The sequence below is a fragment of the Electrophorus electricus genome, chromosome 25 (genome assembly GCF_041902795.1).
Source record: "Electrophorus electricus isolate QZ-2024a chromosome 25, ASM4190279v1, whole genome shotgun sequence".
NCBI classification, from domain to species: Eukaryota; Metazoa; Chordata; class Actinopteri; order Gymnotiformes; family Gymnotidae; genus Electrophorus; species Electrophorus electricus.
The window spans coordinates 9712501-9737500 of record NC_137521.1 but is presented as its reverse complement, the minus strand read 5'-3'; the positions used below and the strand labels follow the sequence as shown (position 1 = coordinate 9737500).

Sequence of the window (25000 nt, the reverse complement as noted above, 5' to 3'; positions counted from 1 at the left end):
GGTTAGAGGTCTGGTACTTACAGCGGAGGTGCGGTGCAGAGTCTATACGCTGAGAGCCCCTCAGCAGGTACACTGGGGCCAGGTACTCCAACTGCTTTACTCTGTATTGAAACTGAGGGCACAAGGGCGCACACACGCGCGCACACACACACACGCGCACGCGAGCTTCTCTCAGTCCTGAAACCCAAAGCTACAGTTTTCACCTGCATTAGCATGTGTGACTCAGCTTGTTGGTGAGCAGACAGACCCCTGATGAGCAGTGTGAGGTGTGTTGCGTGTGATCCGGGCTTCCCCAGCTTCCGGCAGCGTGGAAGGTGTGCTTTAGAGGACGCCGTTACCTGGTGGGTTTTACACTTGAACACATGTGTGCCTGTTTCTCCACTCTGGACTAGCGTGGCGGGTAAAAGCAGCTCCTGGCCCTCGATCACAACCACACACTGGTATTCTTCCTGGTCCTGCACACCCACCTGCCCGCCCGCACGCGCGCATACGCACGCACACACACATACACACACACGCACACCACATAATGACCTACAGTTGCACAATTCATGAGAATACTGTACAGCAATTACACTGCTCCACTGAGAGATGATGCTCAGTAAATAAAACACACTAGTGAATGTTGAGTTAAAGTCTGGCCTGTTTTATTTTGATTAATTGGATCATATGAATACAAAATCCACAGAACGCTCATCTAGGATGTCTGAGATGAGTCACAGCACACAAGACATTTGTGATTTGTAAGCAAATCAAATGCATATTAGAACATTTTGCTATATTAGTACTGCAAATGCCAAATGTGTATATTGTTTCTTAAAAGAGCATGCAGGCCGTGTACATTAAGCAACGCAGTGCAGTTCTCTGCTGGGTGGGGCGTCCTAAATAAACAAGAAGAAAAAAAAAACAGAAAAAACCAAGGAAAGCGCTGTTGTCTGACCTCAAATATATCCAGGTTTCTGCCCTGTAGTGACAGCTGGGTGTCCAACCCCACTGGGATTAATGGAGAACTTTCCAGAGCCCACAAACAGGGACAGGAGTCCGCACCACGGGGATCCAAGCCATGGGGCTCCTGGTACACACGCGCACACACACACAGGATTAGATTGACTTCAGTAATAACTACAAACCTCGTGAAATGGGAGCACAGAGGCACACAATCCCTTTCAGTTCAGTGATATCCAGAAGTCGTTTGGTAAACCTCAGAAAGGGGGACCAAGGGGGCTGAGAGAGAGAGAGAGAGAGAGAGAGAGAGAGAGAGAGAGAGAGAGAAAAAGTGTGAGGGAGTGCGAGTGTCTCACTCTGTTGTTGTAGATGATGTGCTGCTGAGGGCAGCTGTCATTGTGAGTGCAGAGTTCATCTCGAGGACACCAGTGACATGGCCACGCACTGCTCACGCATGCCATACACCTGCAGTGCCAAAAACGACATTAGCACACAAAACCTGTCAAACACCTGCGGCAAAAGAGTTTCCATTTACACACACGCCAGCACTCGCACACACGCGAGCACTCGCACACACACACGTGCACTCCCTGCAGCACTAGCTATCCAATTACACATTCAAACAAGAGGAAATGACTGGTATCAAACATACTCCTGCAGTTAAATGTACTCTTTCAGACATAAATTTGATCCAGTTTAGCTCATTACCAGTGCTTTTGCTACTTACTTACACACACCTAAATAGCACAGATCTCTGCGTACAGAACGTTAAAAAAGGACAGTCAAAAGAGAGTACAAGATATTTTAGTTCATCCTTCAAATGTCTATCACTGTGTGTATGTGTGTGCGTGCGGGCATGTATGTGTGTGTGTGTGTGTGTGCGCGCGTGTGTGCGTGCGTATATGTGTATGTGTGTGTGCATGCGTATGTGTATGTGTGTGTGTGCCCTTACGGTGAGGTAGCATTGAGCCTGCCCACAGCCTTGCAGTCATAGAAGGTGATGTTGGTGTGAGAGATGGTCACTTTTCCAAACATCAGTGCCACCTTTAGAGTCATGTGATCTATGGGAAGAGGAGGGGAGAAGGTCTACCAGTCAGGACAGACTCCACACACCCACACACACAACCAGACACACCAGTCAGAACAGACGCCGCAAAGGTACAACAGACGCACTTCGGTCACTAACTATGGCTACGGGTTTCTGACTCTGGTCTACTGTTATGGCAATGTTTTCGCCCGGCTCCCACGCGCCCTATTCAGCTGACGAAAGACTCCGTAATCGGAGGATGATCCGAATCTACTGCCTTCAAGTTGGGGGGGCGAAAAAGAAAGGAAAACAACAGTCCCAGTCTGGGAGACTGTCGCTCCTCCAAGTCATTCAGCCTGGCAACTCTGATCCAAACAACAACAACACACGAAGCCGATGGACCCATCAGGGCGTCTGCAGGCAAGGAGGCGTCGTCGTCTGTGAAACTGTGTGACGGAAACTTGAGTGTGTGATGCTCACTTCCCAAGCATGGCTTTGGGCTAAGCTTCTTCCTTTCAGGAACATACTTAAGCTGGCATGCGAGCTGATGTTCGATGTCATCACTCCTGGTGTCGAATTTCAGAAACGCGCAACTTTGTCGCTTCGTGTGCCGCTTCTATGGCGCTCAATTAATTTCCAAAATAAGCCTTGGGGCCTTCAAATGTGGAAATGTAATCTTCATCTATGGAAATGCCTAGATTTGAAAGTTTAAATTTAGTTTAAATTATGTGTAAAAGTCTCAAACATTTTGTACACTTTTAGACAGAGAACATGCGAATGAAACGATGATTTAAAAAAAGAAAAAACTTATAATGGATTTATAATGATGGTTATTTCTAGAAGAAGGTCATCGCGGTTCACACAGAAAGGAAATATGTTCTCCAAGTTGGCTGGCAGACTGAAATCGCCTCGGTAACAGGAGTCCCACCCACTCACCGCTGCCCCAGGGGCTTGGGGGGAGGAGCTGAGGCGGAGGCGACTGGCAGGTGATTCTGTTCTCCACGGCGACGGCAGGTTGAGCGGGGAGAGTCCCAAAAGCACAGGACAAAGACTCATTCTGAGACAGCGTTGGCAACTGCAGCACGGTGAAAGAGACCTGCGAGAAACAGAGGAAGGCCGGCAAAAACGCTCAGGCACATTTGTTAGCGCAGCATCTCACCAAGCCTGCTCCTCTGAATGTTAATTTAGTCTATTTTTCCAGCCAGCAGGGGATGAAAATCATGTATGTGTGTGTGTGTGTGTGTGTGTGTGTGTGGGGGGGGGGGGGGGGGGGTTGTGGGTGAAAACCCACAATTTTTCAGGGTGACTACTTCCACAGTGGAACATGGATGGGAGGTATGCAGAGGGAGTGTGTGTGTGTGTGTGTGCGCCAGCAGGCTGCTGTATCCAATCGGGTGTGAGTAATGGTTAAATTGGGGTTCGTTGAGGCGGACGACGTGTCAGACTGTCTTGGACTGACTGACAAGTAATTCCATAACCGCTCATTACACTGGTCACCAGCCTAAACACTGACACCACTCACACTCTGCAACAGGAGAGAGTTTAAGGCACTAGAGCAAGCAAGCGCACACACACACACACACACACACACACACACACACACACACACACACACACACACACACACACAGTGTCCGTTCATTCCACACTGTCAAGTCCTGCACACGCCAGTGCCCAGATGTGAAACTCAAAACATCAGGGGAGTTTGTCGATACAGGAAACGCATTCGACTAAACTTTTTTAACATAGTGCTGTACAAGTTAAAATCACTCACAAAAGGCTAGAAACAAAGTCTAAGACCTGCTGAAAGGACTAGGACCACACCGTCCACCCCGAACCTCCCGAGTACATAGTACAGACAACAGAGAAGGTAAATAAACTGCACAAATAAACTGTGACGTCACTGTGATCGGCATTTAGGGCCAACAAACGTGGCCTCGCTGCATGCTGCTTCTCGAATAATTGTACTTTTCACCAATTGTTTTGAATATATATATTCAAAAATAAACAAATAAACAGGTATTCTTGTGTTGCACAGCGGGGTCGGCCGAGTGGTCTGTCTTGGGCAGCTCCGTTTCTGGCCTGTGCTGGATCCAACGTGACAGCCCTCATCTCCGTGCGGGCACGGGGCTCACATCCAGTAGTTCCAGCATCACAGGAGACCCCAGGATAGCCGTGCTGACCCTCTGGGTTCGAAGGACAAACCCGCCATCCACAGAAGGCAACTACAATCTCTTTTCTGTCTGAAAGCCATAATGCAGAGGTCTTCACCCTTACTTCAGTCTGGGCCCAAGCACACCTTCCGAACGCTCACACTCTCCACACAGCTCAACCCGGGCCGCTGTTCACGCCACACGCTTGGACATTTGAGTCCGACGTTCTTCTCTTTACTGGCTCTTTGTGCCTGCTGCCCACAGCTGACGGCTGTGCTGAGGGAGTCCGCCACTGGTCTGAGATCTGCGGGAGAGGCGGGAGCTCTCTGAGCGGGAGCGCTGCGTGGTCCTGGCCTGGTGCCAGGGAGCCGAGGGATATGTGCAGGAGACGCGGAGGAGCACGGAGGAGGCAGGGAGGCGGAGGGGTGGAGGGGCGGGAACGGCTTCATCACAAAGAAGGAAAAGTGAAGGGAGAGGTGGAAATAACAGTGTGTGTGTGTGTGTGTGTGTGTGTGTGTGTGTGTGTGTGTGTGTGGGTGGGGGGTGGGGGTGGGGTCTTTTTCCCCGAACTTCACAGCTACTGCAAAACTACATACGTTCTTTGAAGCCGACTGATGATGTAACGCGTTCTAACATCAAAGGTGTTGTGCAAGCTTTTCCGTAGTGTGGGTTGTAGTGGGCTTGTGTACCTGGGTCTGCTCATATCGGCTTTGGATGGCTGGATCCAGACTCTGGATGGACACACACTGCCGATCGCGCCCATAGCCCCACAACCAGTGGTGAGGCTGCGTGTGGCGAACACACTCCTGCTTCCAGGTACACCTAGGTCACACCCACACACCCACACACATCTTAATAATAAGGTCATTGTTTTAAAGTGTACACTGCTTTTGATCCAACTGGTTCAAATTTTCCTTCTGTTGTCAACATTGTGGCTAGACACAAATAACTGCTTAACAGAGGTGTGTCAGCAAAGTGTAAGTAAACCAAACAGTGTCGTTAAATCCAATAACGAAGAAAGACTCAAAGTTCTCAGACAGGTCTGATAAGGCTGAGTAGTGATGCCTGAGGATTTAGGGACTGAGAAGGTAACACAGAAGTAATAAGTTTTGAGAGTGGCACAATGAAACTATACTGACAGTCACATCAGCGAGATGGCCTACTTTACAGACGCTGCCTAAGACCAGTACAGACAAAGAGGAAAACGACCGGAGAGAAATAGAGGGGAGAGGATACCTTCCTTCCAGGGAGCACCAGCCACAGTAGGGGTCTCTGACTGACAGACATGAATGACAGTCTAGGTGCCGCTCACACTGAGCTACTGGCAACCTTGTTACCTGGAACACACGTACGCACGCACACACGCACGCGCTCAATATCCAACGCGAAAAAACTTTGGTAAATGTATGACTGTGATCTGTAATCCAGTAGCAGAGCTGGCATTTCAAACACACTGAAAAGAGGCACCACTTTTGACATCCACCCTCGCACATCATTTGCATTCACACATTTCGGCCGGATGAAATGCCGTTAGTCTTTTGTTTCCAGCTCTGCTGGGAACAACACTGAATTCCCACTCCTCTGAAGCGGCAGAACATGTGACATGCGATACCCTACAACCTGAAATGGTTCGGGTTATCCAGAATCTTTCGTATTGAAGTTCTTGGGCCAATAAGATAATCGATAATCAGCATAAGTGACCAATAGCACTTGATTGTGTCCGATACCAGTATTAATAACCGAGAATTTTACTTTTCTGCATTAAATCTGATGTGAAAATTATTCTAAACAAAAGATTGCACTTTACAAAATAAAACTAACAATCTCTGATTATTAGCATTTTTCTTAACTGTAGAAATATACAAAATGAGGCATAAATTAGACAAACGGCTTAATCTTTGAATAGATGAAAATTATCAGCCGATATTCCAATATCAAACCAATAACAAACTCAAAATTGTCCTTTTTGGCAAATAATACATCGGTACCCCGTATATAAATTAACCTAAATTATACTCATTTGACACGCCCATGAGTGTGTGGTGTAATCCAGGTGTTCTTACTCGGTTCACTTATTTGAACCTCTATTATGATAAACTGAACACACCTTTCTTTCGGTCAGGACGTAAATGTTGTGTCCCGTCGAGTCCAGCAGCAGGTCAGCATTGACGGTACTCTCACTGTCCACCTCCACTGACTCATAGAGAGCACCTGTACCGTTGGCATGGAGAAACACCTGTGCGCGCGCACACACACACACACACACACACCAGGTAATTGCATTGTTCTACCAGCTTCAACAGCGCATGTTGTACATTCTTCTAATAGCAAATACATAAATGCATTTGTACACACACGTACATACACACTCTCTCACACACACACACAGCATGGGTGCAGTCTCATCAGGGAGGAGTGTGTGGCGTCAGGCGTGTGGAGAGCCAGTGGGGTGCTACCATGCGGAGGCTGGGATGCGACTAGCCCGAGGTGCTGAGGGCTGTAAACACACCGCCTGTTCCGATGGAGAACGTTAATATTTCATTAAGCCCTGGAGGAGCTGCAGCTGCTCCAACCAGCCCACAGACAATGAACCACAGTGTCGGGCCACTCGGGGACCAGGGCTCCCAACAAGCCCAGTCATGTCCCACCCACCCGCCCGCACACGCACACAAACAAAGCTATGCCTATACACATATCCTCATACACACAAACATGCATACCAACACACACACACACACACACACACACACACACACACACAAACAAATCTATATACATACGCAAGATGCAAATGCACAAGCACATGCCAGCACAGATACATTGATACATATATACACACACACACACACACACACACACACACACAAACAAATCTATATACATACGCAAGATGCAAATGCACAAGCACATGCCAGCACAGATACATTGATACATATATACACACACACACACACACACACACACACACACACACACTCAAAAGCTCACAGCCACACCCACCCACCCACATTCATAAGCACTCGCACTCTCCTCACATGATCACAGACATCCCTTCGGGCCAGATCGGGCTAACAGCGGGTGGCAGACATCTCGCACAACGAGATTGAAACACTCGGGCACGCACAAACATCCCACTCCCCCGTTAACACTTACACTCCCACACCAACCAGCACAGCAGCGACAGACTCCTAAAGCAGCTCCCTGCCGCTGCACACACTCAACAGCCATAAATCACCAAAGCCGGAGGCAACAGATCATTATCGGCTACGCTGGGTATTAAGGAGTGCCAGGAAGGAGGTGAGGGAGAGAGGTGGGGGGGGTGTCAGAGAAGACAACTTGCTGTTCCTGTTTTTTCCCCCCTTTTCTCCAGAGCTCAGAGAAACCGTAGACCCCTTCCGCCACGCTGCCGACTGCGAGGAAACAAGACTGCGCTGGTGAGGCGCGGCGGCGATCCAGAGGTGTCTGCTGCCGCACGTGCACGTCATGCATTCCTCTGCCCCAAGCGACATGATGCGTAGGGAGAGACATACAGGGGGAGACACACACACGGGGGGGGAGACGCTAAAGTGGGCACCTGCTTTCCACCCAGTGGACTCCTGAACCCCAGGGACCAGCTGGCAGGCACACCCACCTCTCATCTGCTCCAACTCCCATCATGCACCAGGCAAGGGGCGAGGTAGTCAGCAGAGGAGCTGAACCAGGCGACAGCTGCAGTCCAGTTGGAAGTGCCCCTGCACTAGTACCACAGAGTGACCAGCAGGGGACACCCTGACTGACCTAGCTGGCTCTTGGTTCCGGTCTGAAGTTTGCCTTTGAAAAGCGATCTTTGGCAGCTTCCATCAGCGTGCTCATGAGCAGACTGTCCTTGACCCCGGCAGAATGTGACTCAACACCAGGCGGAAGCTCCCTCACGTTACAAAACCGCTTTGTGCTTGGGAAATACAATCTAACACAGTCAAGGCAAAAAATATAGACCACGTTGCACACTGACCGGAACCAAGGTCACAGTCGAACACAATGCACGACGCTGCCCCAAGGCACATGCTGACTGACCTAAGCATCTAAAAACATCTAAAAATTCGATTACATCAGCAAGTCAGATACTCGTCTTAGAGTGATTTTTTTTTTTGGGACTGCCATAACCCTCCCTCAATAGCACCAATATTCAGTGTCACACTTTGAGGAGCAATACATAGTTTATGAGTCAAAAGGGGTCATCTCACGGACATTACGCACGCAGCATCATCACACACTAAAGAAACTAAAATATAAAAGTCATTAATGAAACTGTACTTTCTCACACACGCACACACACAAGCGGCGACTGGTACCTTGTGCAGTCGTCCGCTCCTGTCGCCCAGGATGGCGATGGTGTGTCCGGCCTCGGTGGCCACAGCCACGGCCGTGATTTGGGTTGCCCATGTGATGGCGGGCTTGGAGTAGACCGCCTGGACACTGGCGATGGGACTCGGGGTGTGTTCACCTCCACACGGGTATTCACTCACAGACTCCTACACACACACACACACACACAGTACCCATTGGTCAGGTTGCTTTCATCCAAGCCATTTCATTTTGGATCCATTTCAAAACAGGATACCACAGAGACAGGCAGAGACCACAACAGAAAGCAGACGCTACCGTCCGGACAGTTTGGCATGCGTACACCACGGCCACTTACCAGGTTCTGAAAAACGGTGGCTTTGTATTGTTTGCTAACGGAATTATATGAAAATAGCAAATTCATTTTTATGCTTTTTATGTTGTTTTCTATTTAACTTATTAGCCCCTCATGTCCATATCCACTATTAGCAGTGTTCTGATACAAGAAAATTACAAACACCTGGTAGCCAATGAGAAACTAGTATTTTCTGTGATCATGGTAGTATGTGACATGGCTCTGTGGGGCTGTGATAGTTCTCCAGCTCTAGCTCAGGGTGGCCACAGCACCTTCTAGAGTTCTACTTCAACATACACCTGGTTCCCACCGACGCCACACTGCTGTAGTAACACACAACCGCCAGCAGGGGGATGATGGGATTTTGGTAGAGATGTGCTTTGATTTCAAAGTTCAAAGCCTCGAAAAAGGCTACCAAGTTCCCCAGCTCCGTCACCCTCGGTCACAGGGACGAACATGACCAGTGGCAGCTGGTTAAGGTTGTTGGGTGCCACCTCCATAAAAATGCTACAAATACCATCCCGTGACGAGCACACACATCTGTGGTTCACTCTGAAGCCCCAAAGGCTCCTCTGGTTTGTTAGGTTCATGTTGCAGCGGTCCTCTGAGGGGAGACCATCGGGAGCGGGAGCAGCCCTCAGTTAACGTCACCAATCCACCACTGAGGAGCGCTGGGATGTTAAACGGGGAGCGAGTTAAACTGGAGCCCTGCTTTCTCATTGCACCAGCTGTGAAGAAGCCCAAACGCTTCCTTCTCCAAGTTGACTCCGCTGGGGTGCTAACCAGCTGGGTCGTGTTCGACCGAGTCAAAACAATGAATGATTCATGTTAAAATGTTAAAAAAAAAAATATTGTTTTTTTTAAAGAAAGAAGCAAAGCTCTCTCCATACCAGGATGGAACCACCTGAACCACTATTCACCGAGTAGGGGAAAATCAATATAGTCGAATCGATGTGGACGAAACATGGTGTGGGAAAAAAAAGCGAAGTGTGAATCCCTTTTACTGTAAGCTTGTCATCATCAAACAGGCCATCAGCTGGTCACAGAAGTGTTCAGCCGCCGTCCCGCCTGCAGGGCCATTCCACACCTGCAGCTGTTGTAGCTGCCTGACAGGCGCACAATGCAGGGCTCAGCATGCGAAAGCTGGCGTTCGAGTAAAGGGAACCACGCACAGCATTGTGTAGGCTACAGCATAATGTAGACTGTTGGTACTAGCAAAGCCATTTTTTTAATGGCTACTTTTAAAAGATGCAACTCTACAATATGCAGTTCATAAAACACAATATGCAGTTCATAAAACACAGTTGATCTGTGTCGGGGAGTTTAAAAACAGCCAAATGACCTATGAGACCAAAAATCTGAGTGCGTTCTATTAGGGTTACATAAGCCACTGTGGTGTAAGCTAAGTGTGTGTGTGTGTGTGTGTGTGTGTGTGTGTGTGTGTGTGTGTGTGGATGGTGGGGTGGGGCACAGAGGAGATCAGAGGCTCAGAGGTCAGTAATGCGATGTGGGAGAGTGTGGGTGTGTTGGTGTGTGTGGGTATATGTGTGTTGGTCAGCGTAACCAAGCTCAGAGAGGATATGGGTCAGCACAACTCAAACCAGTTGCAGCTTGAATCTGGATATACACACACACACACACAATAAAACTCTAACACAAAGACACCCTGTTTTGCCCCCTACAACCTATTAAAAACGTAATTTTCTTACTCACACACACACACACACGCCCCCTCTCTCCCATAACATCCCCTTATTCTTTCAAATGTTCATGTGGTTTCTCATATGAAAGTAGTAAAATCTGGACCACATTTCCTGCAGAAGCTAATTGCCAAGCAAGTAAAAATCACTATTTTACGCCATTACCATAAACAGCAGGATGTATCTGTTTGACGCTGTCCGACACCATATAAAATTACTACGTAAACAGGTTTAAAACTGTTTAATTGGATCAGTATCACTTTAATTTTGGCCCTTTTTATTAGTCTGCTCATATTCCACAGAATTCTTTATTTAATTTTTTTAAGGCTCAAAAAATAAGACCCCAATACACCGTTCTTCCCCGTAATTAAACCAGCCATTAATAACAGACAGTACAACGTGAGAACACTGCATAATGAGATCAGTGCACCGAGGATCGAGACACAACCAGTATCAGCTTCCCAGCTATGGCTCACGGCGGAGAGACCTGCGGGTTGAGTGTGGGGCAGCGTTCCAGAAACCGTGCGGCTCGCAGCGTGCCGGACGAATTGGTGCTGCGTCCGACAGCTGCGGCTTAACCTAACCCGGACCTCTCTCTGCAGCCTACACGTCCGCATCGCGAGCCCAGCTGTCCCCGGTTTCTGCTCCCGGCGGCCCCTCCCAGAAACCCGAGCCACTAACCCCACCGTCTCGCCCTGACCCCGCTAATGGGCTGCATGGTGCGCCGCGCAGGCTTACGGCCCCTTAGCTTCAGACTTGGCCCTTGTTAAAAGGCAGCCGCCGCCCGCTGGTGGCCCACTGGTGCCCTGTTCTCGCCAGTAGAGGGGCGCTTTGAAGCACCGCTGCAGTACTGCCGGCTGTGAGCTGCGCCGCTGTGCCGCTCGGATGCGAGATAGCGGCAATGAGTGGCGCCAGGCTTGGAGTTAAGGCACGCGTGGCTATGTGCTGTGGACAGAACTGCAGAGTGTCCGTTCAGTCGGCCACCTGCTGCATCATGTTTCATTTTAAAAAAGGTTTAGCCAAACACTAAGATCCTGGGTTAAAGGCTTTTAACTAACTGGCGAGAGAAGTTCGAGAGAACATTTCAACGGAGAGGATTTCTCTCAAACAAGCGAGGGAATTTCTTCAAGTAAATGAGAGAAATCTTACAGATGCACTGAAGTGGGTCTTACAGCTCTCTTCCCACAGGTGCACTACTCTGTCCCACAGTCAGACCGAACAGAATTCAAACATCTGTGCAGAGCCCTTGACAGCTGTGTTTAACCGAGCCTGCCGAGAATCCCCTCAAGAGGTGGGCCATCGATTCTCGAGACGGTTAATCCTCCCTGAGCAGCGGTGGGGACGTGACTCACCTGAGGAAGCTTCAGGCACGTGGAGGACACCTCGTACTCGATGTAGGCCGCGTCCAGTCCCTGGGGAGCTTTCCCTTCCGCCGTGTAGCACAGCTCCTGCGCCTGCTGTATGGCCCGGTCCAGGGCGGCCATGGCGTACACGCACAGAGCCGAGCGGGGCGTGGGCGTGGGTGTGGAGGCCTGCCCTGCAGCCATGGCGACGAAGAGGGCGTGGCCGCCACGGTGAATGCCCAGTGCCGCTGCCTGCGCCAGGTTGTAGCCGGCGGAGCAGTCGAGCGGGACCTCCACGTACGAGTAGAAGCTGGGGTCCCCTGCGCACACGCGCGAGATGTAGGTTCTGTACTCGCGCGTGTTCCGCATGTCGCGCCGCGAGAACAGGAAGTACACGTGGTCGCCGTGGAGGAGCGCCTTCACGAACTGGTTGTTGTACTCTGAGTAGCTGCCCACCACCAGCTTGCCCAGTTCCTCGTGCGAGAAGGCCGGGGCGGAGAGATACGCCGCCAGCCGGCGGGTCGTGATGGGCGGGATCCCGCCCGGCCCCTTGCTGGTGTAGCCACGCCCGACCAGCATGAGGCGCACGCCCTTCCGCTCGACGACCACGCCCACCGAGGAGACGCGCGGGTCGTTGGCGGCCACGTACTGCGTGTCCACGGGGTTGGCCGTCTGGTACATTACCTGCGAGACGTTCTGCAGACTGCGCTTCTCGCAGATGCCCTGCAGGACGGTCCCGCAGACGATCAGGCTCCGCCCCGCCTCGCCCTGCTCCTCCAGAAGGAGGAGCTTGTTGGTGTTGTCCGTCTCCCGGGCCTGGGTGCAGTAACTGGGGTCGATGGGGGGCAGGCAGTCCGGGCTGTCCAGCTTGGGCCCCGTTTTGCTCCATGAGAGGAGCTGGAGGTCAGCGGAGAGGTGGTACAGGGCATTGACCCCCCCCACATAGATGTGGCCTGAGCTGGAGTCCAACAGTAGGTGGTTGAGGCGGGAGTTGTGGAGTGGGGTGGAGGTGGGGGAGGTGCTCCTGGGGGAGTAGCTGAGGACAAGCAGAACAGGGGGTGACAGCAGGAGCAGTACCGGAGGCCACCACCAGAGGGCGAGCAGAAGGGGAGCAGCGACCGGCATGGCACCCCCTTACCTGCTGGAGAGAGAGAGAGAGAGAGAGAGAGAGAGAGAGACCAACGGTGAGATAGATATAGAGAACATGGCAGGACGAGGGAGGCAGAAACGAAAGGGGGTTGGTAAAAGCAGAAAGAATAGCGAGGGATGAAACGAAAGGGTGAAAAGGAGAAGATAATAGAAGGATGACAGCATAGAAAACAGAGCAAGAGAAGACCAAGCGAGGGGGGAGTGCGTATGAAAGGAAGGAAGTGAATGAAGGAAAGTAGGGGGGAGGGAGAGAGCACAAAAGGGAATGAGGAGGGATGGAAAATTTGATAGGATATTAACAGGAAGGAAGAGTGTGGAAGAAGGAAAGCCAGATAGTCGTCCACAAGCAGGGAGGGGAATGGATGAATCATAAGAGAAACGCACACACACACACACACACACACACACACACACACACACACACACACACAGAGAGAGAGAGAGAGACACACACACACACAGAGTGTTAACACAAGCACACCAGAGGAAGCAGCACAGTGCATCAGTGTCCAACACAAAGCGTCGGAGCTTCAAACACACTCGTGCTGTTCGACGTCCTGCCACCTTCAGGAGGACGGAAGTGGCCGAAGCCTGCCGCCTGCCCCCAGCTGGACAACAGCACCTCGCAGGGGCACCTCAGCTCCGGGGGCACAAGAGGAAGGAGGGGCAGGATGTGACGGCCTCACCTTAACCGAGGCACGGCCACATCAAAGGAACAGATCAAGGGACCAGAAAACCAGATCCAGAGACGGTGAAAAGACAAAGTTTAAAAAGTTAAACAAAACAAAAGAAAACAGAAAAAAGTCAAATATATAATGCTACAGATTGAAAGAAAAAGAAATGGAAGAAAGTTTCTGTGCGTATACGAGAGAGCGTGACTAGTGAAGGCCATGATAGACGTTGTGATGGTTAGACATTAAGTGCTAAATTATGCATGATCCCTGTAGCTGCTTCTTCTCAAATTTATCTGATGAAGCTGTGAAATTAGTGAGTTGGCTTGAGGCGAGCACACGCGCGCAAAACACACACGCACGCACATTCCAGTATTCAAACACACGCACAGACACGCGCACACCAGTACACAAACGCACAAGAACACAAACGCACCTGTAACAGTTTGAAGAGAGCTTAGAAAACAGCTTAGAACAAGCGAAAGAAGAAAATCACGAAAAAAAAACAAACCCTCTCTGCTACTTTGCCTGTGAAAAATACAGGAGCAGCTCTGATTAGGACCTTGACTAATTTGTGCCAAAATGCAGGACAGATTTTTTTCCTCTCTTAGAATGAAATTATCGAGAGAGAAAGAGAGAGAGAGAGAGAGAGAGAGCGCGCGAGCGCACAGTAGGGAGGGAGAGTAGTCATCTTTAATTCATACTGCAGAAGCAGAAGTCTTGGGGGCCTGCACGCCGTTATATGAAAGATGAGAGCGTGAGCAGTTGCTGGGATCCATCAGTATGCAGAGCATTTCAGCTCCTCAGCTCCACTGAGCGCCATCTCCTCTCTTCAAAGCCTCCGCTCAATGAAAGGACAGTTTGACACGCTGGCGAGATTAGCTCCTTCTTTTCAATTAGGCCCGGCCTTGCCAACGTACGCCGGCACGCTGTTTATGAGACGTGATGGCGGAACGGCGTCCCCTGCCCAGTGCCCCCCCACCCCCCGCTGTAACCAACGCAGGCTAAAGAATCGGACAACGGCTGCGCGCTGGCCTGCTGGTGACCGCCCCGCAAAGCCGGGGGTTTTTTCAAAGGATCCTTAGCTAGCCGTGACCGAACGCTAGTCTTAAGAAAATTCCATTGTACCAGCTTTTTAGATTTCTAGCCATTTGGGGTGAGGTTTCACAGTGGTGTTTATATACAAACTATGCCACTTATGTGGGCCTCCGCACCTGCCGTGGTGCTCCGCCCACTTCAGCAATGATATTTTAATTCCAATTTCTAGATTACATTATTGTTCATCTTTGCGGGTTAGTGCAGAATACTTCAGAGGACCAAGCTGTGATGCTCAGGTAACATTGTGCATGGCTGTCTACGTCTTCGAATGTAACAAACAGTTAGGGCTTTTTCCCCACAACGGTACCCGTGACGTAAAGGGATGGTTTCAAAGCACCATTACTTGTGGGGTGTGCGGGTCAATGGGGAAAATGCGTGCTGTGCGGTGAGACGAAACCACAAGACACAAACACGCATATGCAGTGACTGAATCATTATAGTCTCTCACCTCATTAAAGTGCAAACATTCAGTTCAGTGGTAGCGGTGAGATTATGCAAGCCAGCTTTCTAACATCCTATGTGGCGTACCAACACTTAGGAGTATTTCACGCCACACATAACGAGGCTTCTCAGAGCTGTTTGCGTTTCCTTCTTGAGGTTTTGCACCAAATCTTTGATGCATTGGTCATGCGATGGGGGAGTTACATCCATCAATTTAAATAAAACAAACTTTAGCTTTATAAAATAATTATAATAATGAATGTTTGCATGGTTTCTTAGCGATCTAGGTTATCATTTGGTTTAGAGAATTTTGCAAAATTTTCTTCTAGTTAGTCTAGATAAACTGCTTGTTCACTAAAAGATAAAGATGAAATGTTTAGGTCAGACATTCCCAGTTATATCTGTTAAGTTTTGCATTTTGGGCTCTGGGAAGGACAGAGGTTTTGGGTATTCCTTTAACAACGAGAACATGGGACACCACCACTATCCGCCATCGGCATCAGAATACTGCTTCTGAGCATCCGGTTCAAAGCAGCTTTCTGATTGGCCAGTGATTTTTGTAGGCACTGGTGGAAATGCTCACTCTCCTGTGAGTCACGTGACCTGGTCTTACCGACCGCTGAGCAGAAACACCCGAACACGTTCATCAGTGCTAGAGCACGTGGGAGACCTGGAGACGCTCCGCTCTAGCTTCTGGAGGAAAGCCCCTCTAAGACAGGCCAGAAACAAAAGAACCGAGCTCTGTACAGAAGGCCGGTAACAGCTGTGACACGCGCCACAATTCTGATGCACTACATGAAAGAAAACGGTGGCGGGTCCAGAAGAGCCTCCACCCTGGAGAATGAGTGAAGGAGTGGAACAGGGGGATGAAGAGGTGCGTCGCCCTCAACACATCCTCCCTGAAATCACAGCACACACAGACAAGCCAGAGGACGTCTGCTGAAGTCGCACAGCCTGTGTGTGTGTGTGTGTGTGTGTGTGGTTACAACCCAGGAAGGCAACCGTACCGAACAAAAGGCTGATAAAATAGAGTGCAGGGGGTCTCAATCGTTGTCAAAACAGCCAATTTCACAGCTCAAATTCAGCAGTCCTTTCTGCAGTATCAGCATTCCCCTACCACTCCCACCGTCCTTTCTCCCTCTCCAACTGTCCATCCCACCCTTTCCAGTGTGCTCTCCATTTCTCTCTTAAATGGTACAACCATTCCCGGTTTTCCAAGGGAATCAGAGGAAACACACACGCACTCTCCTCAGACCAGACTGAAGCCACGCCACCTTTGTGTGTGTGTGGTGCAGCAAGGTCAGGGTGTGGCTATGCGCCGGCTGACGGGCAGCTGGCATATGGAGGGCGAGTCTGCTGCTCACGGGCATTACAGTAGCAGGGGGGTGAAGTGGGGCCCTCCTGGTCCACGGCAAACGCAGGTACAAGAGGATTGGAGAACTGAAGCCTGCCACTAATGTAATGAATTTTCTAAGCCATTAAGTCACTCAGATACCCAATTTGACCTTTGACACTGGCCGAGTCCCTCGCTGTCGTCAACTGTTTCCACTGGCTGTTACCTTCTGCTTCTTTATCTCTCCCCCTCCATCTCTTTCTCTCTTGTTCAATTATTCGTCTGTACCTCGTCTGGGCAGTGGCGTGGAGAGAACACATACTTGCTGTGTTGCTGAGCTCACTGCACACTGCTGTCAAAGGTTCCACCCATTACACCCAGAAACAGGCGCCCAAGCAATTACAGTGTGCGTGCGTGTGTGCATGCGTGTGCGTGTGTGCATGCGTGTGCGTCCTTTATCCTCCGCTTGGCTACACCATACACTGGAGGAGACAGATATTGACTGACTAACACACACACAGACACGCAAACACGCATCTAACGGCAGACAGACAGACAGACACAACGACTAGGATACACACAAGAAGCTGAAGGACACCACACACAAAGCCTACACCTTATTCCAAAGATGAAAAGATGCGCATCTGTGTGTATGGGTGGGGTGGAGACGACCAAACAAAGTAACAGTGTGTGTGTGTGTGTGTGTGTGTGTGTGTGGAAACCGAAGACAACGGTGCTTTGATGTTGGATTCAGTGAGAGCCATTTGAACCTCACCCATACGGTTTGGTCTGAAGTCAAGTGCACAGTCAGCCATTACTCTGTGTACACCAAACAGCTTCTATATTCACACGCTACAGACGGACATACACCCACTAACTAGACTTTACCACTGAACTCTAATGGAAACGCAAACACTCAAATTCCAATAAATTAGTAAAATCAACGAATACAAATGAGGCTGCCTTTACACAGAGCTGATGGGAAGGTGAGCTGTAAAGGCAGTGGAGCGTATAGAGTAGGCACGGTTCACGTTGGCCCAGGCGGGCGAGAGTACCACCCTGGGGAAGAGGGCACAGCGAGGGCAGCCACACCCACTCCCGCACACACACCTCGACGTGTACAAGTGTGCGGCCGGGAGGGGAGACAAAGACAGAGCATTTCTCACACACGCACAAATCATTTCATGCTTAATACACACGCACACACCCCAAGCATTTCACACGACACGCAGCGACAGTAGAAGCATCTCAGAGCAATGAAGGCATTCTGAAGACAGCCACTGATTATTATAGCATGGGCTCCCTCCGTTGGAAAATAGAATAGAAGTGAGAGAGAGAGAGAAGGAGGGAGGAAAGGAACACAGATAGAGAATGAGAGTGGGGGGGACTAGGGATTTATAAGTCTCTTTGATGCCAAGCATGAGAGTGTCAGCACACCAAGTACGTGTGTGTGTGTGTGTGTGTGTATATATATATATATTTATAAGAGAGTGTGTGTGTGCCTGGGGCGTGTAGTGGTTTAATCACCACCTCTATGCAGTAGAAGGGGGCCTGGTTTGGGGGGGGGGGGTCATTACCATACCGTACTCGGAGTGGGTGGGTGGGGCTGATATGGCGGAGGCCAACACTCCACAAAGTACAGAAACAGAGGAAAGAAAAATGGAAAAGGAGAGAAAGAAAGAGGTGCATGGCTGCAAGAACCGAGAGAGGAAGAAGCAGCAAGACAAAATAACGCAGTTAGCAACGCAACCACCTGAATATTCCAGCAGTTTCCTAATGCATCACAGCCTCCCTCTCTCATTTACTCCTTCTCTCGCCCTAAACTCTGCTATCGTTCCCGCCTGTTTCAGTCTGTCCCTCGTTCCTTTCGTGCCTCCTCCACATCCTCGCCTCACGCCTGCCGACTGAGCTCATGAATATTTCTTTGCACATTTCGCATGCACTGGAATATTTGATATGATCAAGTCGTTGGCGCGAGGTGGGAACGCGCGTGCGTGCGTGCGTGCGTGGACACAGGTTGGCAGGGCACTACTGAGTGCTGTTTTACTCCTGGAAGAATTTGTAGAGGAATTGGGTGGGAGGTGTGTGTGTGAGGGGAGGGGGCGGTTTGGGACAGACTCCAACCAATCACTGTTCACTTTGTCTAATTACCACCTCTCAGAATAAACAAATATGATGATGCCATCTCGTTCTGATGCTAATGACCCTTAATGGCCACTTGGGGAGTAAGAATGGCGCTCTAATAACTTGCCACGATAAAGACAAGATTGGTATTCTGCTCTAACGAGGAAGTGACTCCACACTTAATGGCAATAACACAGCACACTTAATCTTGATCAGGTGGAGGCACCATCACGGGTGTGACCTGAGCACTGGGCCAGGAGGTCTCGCCACAGCCTCGTTCGCGTGGCTCAGCCTGGTGCAAACCGTCGCCCTCACTGTAAAGAAAAACAAACCAAGAGGCTTCCTGCTATATGATTATGATTATGAGGCATCACCTCAGCTCTCGTTTTCACACTGTCACACACTTAACTCCCCTTCTCTCTCGCTCTCTCCTCACACATACGCATGCAGCTTTCATCGCCACCCTGTCAAGCATCTGTGCGGGGCGATGCACTGTTAATTATTCGACGGGGGCCGATAAACACACTGCTCCAATGAAAGCCAAGATAATGCAGGAAGGAGCGCAGTGTTTATGAGCATATTCTTACTGCATAAACGTAGATATGAATATATGGGTACCTTCTCACTCACACACCAAAAAAGTGTTTAACACTGTTGATTCACCGTTCAAGGTTTTCAATTGTGCATACTCTGACACACACACACACACACACACACACACACACACACACACACACACACACACACACACACACACACACACACACACCCCCCCCAGATATTAATTAAGCTTTGGGGCTTTTGCCCTGTACACACACACACACACACACACCCCAGATATTAATTAAGCTTTGGGGCTTTTGCCCTGTACACACACACACACACACACACACACACACAAAATATATATATATATATATCCCTCTATAATAATGATGTTTTTCAGTGGCCTGAACCATTCTTCACCCAACACCAACAAACCCAAAGTTTGGGTTTGGTTTACTGTACCTGTGTGTGATTGCTGGGAAGCTTCTAGAATGTTATCATCCATCCTGGTGGGTTTGAGTCCATTTATGAACTCAGTTCTTTTCCAGGACATTCTAATGCCAACTGTGATGGAAAGATAGTGTTTATTGAACAATGGTGATGTTGTCTTTAGAAAGCAACTAAAACTGCTGTGTTTTTGTTTTCAGGCTTCAGAAAGTGCCTTAAACAGCTCATTTTTGTGTTGTGTTGGTCCTTTAGCCCTTGTTCACCACTCTATGTAATGGACCTTTTAATGTCAGAAAACACTTAAACCAGCTGTGAGGTTGCTGCATTTGGCATGCGTGGGGTTTGGAGCCGGTCTGAACGCTCCCAAACAATTTATGAGTCTCACAGTTTACAAGCCCACAGCTCTCTTTGAAGAGAGGGAAAAGACACAAATACACATGGGAAATGAAAATGTTCAAATTAACAGAACAATAAAAAAAAGAAAGTGTAGGGTGGGGCTTGTTTGTGGGTGTGGGGTTCACGCAGAACACCAAGTAGAGAATGTCAACAGAAGTAGCAGATTAGAGCCCCGCAGAAGATTACACCAGCATGTGCTGAAGGTAAAGAACACAGCAATCCCAGACGGGAGGGGAGGGGTGTTTAGACAGGAGACAATAGAGTGATAACGAGACAGAGTGAAGAGAGTGTGTGAGGGTGTGCAAGCACGTCGACGCACATGTATGTGCGGGTGTGTGAGTGTATTTATGTAGATGAGAGGGGGAATAGGTGGTGTGTGCACACGTGTCGATGTGTGTGTGTGTGTGCATATGTTGTACAAATACACGTGTAGAGAGAGTGTGAGAGGGGGGAAAAAAAAAGACTTTGTCTGTGTGTTTGAGAGCGAGATAGAAAGGTTCTACTTTTGCAGTACTGATTCTGTCACGATGTCGATTTGCTGTTCTAGCTGGCCTGAGTGACAGCAGTCACGTCTCCCTTGAGGGTAATACAATAACCAGCCATACTTACAGAGCAGCACTCTAGATGAAGGGACTGAATGCATGAGCAATTAAATATCTAGTTAGCCTCTGATTAGCTTCTAATGGATTCACCAAAGGTGCACAAGATTCCTCCATATTAGTATAATTACAGTCTTGTGGGTGTTCCAGCTGCTTGGTGCAACTCTTTGAAAATGTAACTTTATTATAAATAGTGCATGCTTATGGGGTGGCTAAATATTTCAGTAAAGTTTTAAAAATGCTAGAAATAAATAAAACAACTTGTTAAGATACGCCCAAATATAAGCCCAGTGGATATTAAAATGGAGACGGCGTGTAACAAAGGAAAACAGCATGCAATAGTCTGGTATAGTATTTGATTATCGCATTAGTTGAAAAACTGGTTTTATTTTCCACGCTTTCTCCTCTCTCGCGGATAAAAAAAAAGCACAGAGCTGATGATGAGCTCCGATTAAAATAGGATGTACGCGCAAAAATCCCTCCCTCACCTGAAGGGCCCTTTGACAGCAAGCCCGCACAGACGAGAAATAAAGAAATCACCTCCGTTCACCGGTCAGACAAAGAGACCCGGAAGAATTAACTACCGTTTTAGTTCAGACTGATTAATAGCAACACCACAGCTTAACCTGCGTGAAGGTTTCAGCTAACCTCAGATCATTAATAACTCGGTGGTCCACACCTAAGCAATTGATAGCAATTGCCAGCCAAACTTCGTCATGCTCTCACATACATTCAATTCACTCACTTTTACTACATAACAAAATCAAATCAACCACACAAAGTGTAACTAAGCTCTCGGTTTAACGACGCGGCGGGAGCGGATGCGATTTAAAGTTGGCGCATTGTGTTACTTACTTTATTCGGCAGCGCGGAGTTGCATTCCCTTAAAGCGTGGCTGGAGACTCTTACGACGGAGCAAACGGCGATGAAGGCGTCGCAGCGACCCTGCAGCCCAGCTACCCTGCACGCCCCACAGGTCCCATTATGCGCGCGTTACATTGTTCGGAGGGAGCCACGATCAGACACGGCAGCGCGAGCCGACCCCTCGCGGCAGTGGGCGGAGCTTATTCCCAGTCGCCAGTCGCGAGCGAAACGCCTCCGAACAGGCGGAGCTTTCCCCCCCCCCCAAAAAAAAGCAGGCGGAGTCTCGCCTCTTCACGTCGCGTCTTCCGCGCGAGTTTAGAACGCGCTTGCAGCGCGTGTCTAAGCTCGCGCCTCCGCCCAGGCCGGACCCCAGTGAGCCTCCCGTGCGCTTGGCGAGCGTCCCTGAAAGCCAAGGCCGTCGTCTCCTTAACCGGTTCTTTCACATCACTTGCGTTTGTTTGTCCAACGTCCCCCGACTGCGCCAGTTTCCACGACGCTAAGATGAATCCGCGCGACCACGTCTGTCAAAGAACTTTTACAAAAGTGGAAGATGAATAATATGTTTAAAAGGATGTATGAAATATTTGAGTGAATTTAGCAGAGCCCGAAATGACATTACCGTAAGTGAAACAGCCACATTACACATTATGTGTACCAGTTTCTTTATTCATAACATGAGTGAGAGAGAATTGAGGGGGGTGAGCGAGGCAGTGGAAGCAGAAGACAAGGGAAGGTCTCTCCAACGAGCTGAGCTCCGGACGGGTGAGCAGGGCTCAGCTGGGACTGTTTGCCTGGCAGTGAAGAGCCCTCATCATACCTCTTCATAAAATATTAATCCTCCTCACAAAGACCTTCCACTGCACAAACCAGATAAAAGAGGAGAAGGAGCAAGAGAGACAAGCAGACAGACAGACAGACAGGAAGACGAGGAGAAGGAGAGGAGCGATAGGTAAGCAGAGAAAGAGGAAAAGAGGAGAAAAAAGCGAGGGAGTGTAAGAAAAATGAAAGAAACAAGTGGAGAGAGATAGAGAGATGGGAAAAGAAAACAAACAGAGACAGAGGGAGAGGAAAAGACAACCTGAGGGAGACTGAGAAAAAGAGAGAGAGAGAGAGAGAGAATGACTGAAGCAGGCAGACTGAAAGCGTGGAAGACAGTAATGAATGGCCGTGCGGGTGGAGGAGAGGGGTGGAGAGGTGACACGCAGTAATTGGGGGGAAATGTGTCCAACGGTGGGAGGAAACCATTATTGGCAGGTGGAACAAAAATGTACGCATCCCCGAAATAATGAAGAGTGGGGGGAGGAGAGCACGCAGTGAGCAAGACAGAGACAACAGTTAAAAACACGGCACCGGGAAAAAAATTGGCTTGTTATCAATTAATAGCAATTGGCTTTGCATGAAATGGTGTGTGTTTTTTTTAAACACCGCAATTATGAGTCCTGGAATAGCAGCGGTGCGCGCGTGTGTGGGGCGAGGCGAAGCGTATGCTTACGGGCTTGGCAGAGATACGGGCGGCCCAACAGTTGTCTGTGGCTAGCTGTTTACATTGCCAGAGCCATGGGCTGCAGCTCGGAACCAGACAATGAGGGGATTTGTTCGGAAGATGCAACCCTGCTCTCTGCTTCCAAACACGCCTGGCTGGCACGCCAAGGACAGGCTCTCAATGGGTCGGTCGCAGACGCACACACGCATACGTGAACACGCACGCAGGCAGACAGCATTCACTGTGGGTCTGTCTGTCTGCCTGTCCGTCGTTCTGGAATGCTGGAGTGCAGAATGGTGCCTCAAAGCAATAATCAATTGTGCTTTGAATAATTGAGTCAGAATATGGTAGGGATGGTTCACTGAGGGCAGCGAACACACGCGCACACACGCACACACACACACACACAACAGGGAAACCTGAAAATATCTGACACAAAAGCAGAGCGGGCATTCTGTGAACATGGTTTACGGCCTGTTCCGTGGAGGCTGCTGATGCCCGTGAGAAGCAGGCAGCAAAGGCCAGCAACAGCAGAGGTTTCCTGTGGCGGCGCAGATGTTTGCACAGGGAGTGTGTGGTGCGGAAGGGCAGCAGCCGGAGAAGCTCGCTGGTTGCATGCAGCACTTCTGCAGTGTTGCGCTGTCCGGAGCAGAGGTGCGCGTGCAGCACATGCCTGCCAAAGAAAGGGCTATGAAAACACTTCTGAGAAACGTAGTCGCACAGACGCAGACAGGGTGGGAAAATGCCACTGTTGGTCCCCTGAGTAAGTGCTTAACCCTCAACTGCTCAAGCTGTACTCAGTCATAATTGTAAGTCACTTTGGATAAAAGCGTCAGCTAAATGCCGTAAAATATAAATGTTAACACACATACTCACATGGCACACACCATTATTACAGTTTAGATGTACTTTTATGTTCATTTTGACTGCTTGGTAGAGATACACCCTACCACTACGGCCACTATAGCATTTCCACTGGTGTCTGTAATACATGAATCATGTGAGTGTACACGTGTGTGTTTGTTGTTTTTTTAAATTAATAAATGGATATATATACCATATTTAAGTGTAAGTGTGTGTGTGTTCGCTTGTAGCACATCAGACAGCCTGACAGTTAAATTACTTTTTAACTTTTATCCCCCCAAGATGTTTCATGTTTTAAAGGTGCAGGGGCAAAAACATCTTTATGTTTAGTGTTACGTTTAGCAAAATGTTTACATATAGTACATATATTATTAAATATGTGACACCTTCTGACAAAGGATGAAAACAAATGTGTGTGTGTGTGTGTGTGTACGTGTAAGCATAAGTGTATTAGTGTGTGTGAATGTGCATTTAAGTGACGGCGTGAAAGAGAAACTGAAGACACTGATTGTGTTCTAGTTTCATGCCTCGTAGAATCCAAACACTCTTCCCCACAACAGGGGGAGCACCCCGAATTCACCCCCCCCCCCCTTGACACAGTACCCCTCACTCATGCGGTCCCAGCTGAAACACGCAGGCTGCATGCCTGTTACAGAACCGAAGCGGGACTCGATAAAGCTGGCCAGTGTGCGTTTTAAACGGAAGCGCCACGACCTTCCCGCGTTTGGGATGGTGCTCGGCAAGCTCTGAATGCTGCCACTGTGGCTGCTGATGACCTCTGACCCCTGCTCTGCAGCAGTTTCCTTTTTACAAGGCGAGCCAACCAAGCGTCTGTCGGAGTGAAAGGCCTGAGCAGAATAATAATTCCGAGGACAATTCGATTCAGTCCGCCGAGGGTGAGGAGAGATGACTACACCCGGATCTGCAGAAATGCAAACAGGCCTTAATCACTTTTACATGCTGCAGTATTTCACGGGCTGTGACTAAACGCTTTGACTCTAGAACCAAATGTTGTTTTTTTGGCCTGTTAACAGCACATACGAGTGCTGCACATGGAGCTCAAAATATGATCCTGTGCACATATTGTTATGTGTTGCTATTGTGATACGCCTCATGTCAAAAACGACACCAACGAACCG

General features: G+C 49.3%; 1 protein-coding gene across 4 annotated transcripts in view; it reads right to left on the bottom strand.

The window, feature by feature from the left end:
* The window catches only part of plxnb3 (plexin B3), a 51585-nt gene that overhangs the window by 15941 nt on the left and 10644 nt on the right, over positions 1–25000 (bottom strand). The window contains exons 1-12 of one of the 4 annotated variants that reach the window (XM_035521878.2): positions 21506–21706; positions 11856–12987; positions 8457–8636; positions 6233–6361; positions 5362–5462; positions 4815–4947; positions 2909–3068; positions 1898–2006; positions 1302–1410; positions 941–1072; positions 339–467; positions 22–112 (exon numbers count right to left, since the gene is read on the bottom strand). In XM_035521878.2, coding sequence (XP_035377771.2) covers positions 22–112; positions 339–467; positions 941–1072; positions 1302–1410; positions 1898–2006; positions 2909–3068; positions 4815–4947; positions 5362–5462; positions 6233–6361; positions 8457–8636; positions 11856–12971 — 2389 coding nt within the window. In that variant the 5' untranslated portion in view covers positions 12972–12987; positions 21506–21706. Of the gene's footprint in view, positions 1–21; positions 113–338; positions 468–940; positions 1073–1301; positions 1411–1897; positions 2007–2908; positions 3069–4814; positions 4948–5361; positions 5463–6232; positions 6362–8456; positions 8637–11855; positions 12988–21505; positions 21707–25000 lie in introns of those variants that run through there. The other 3 variants (XM_035521879.2, XM_035521880.2, XM_035521881.2) reach the window with 3 other exon arrangements.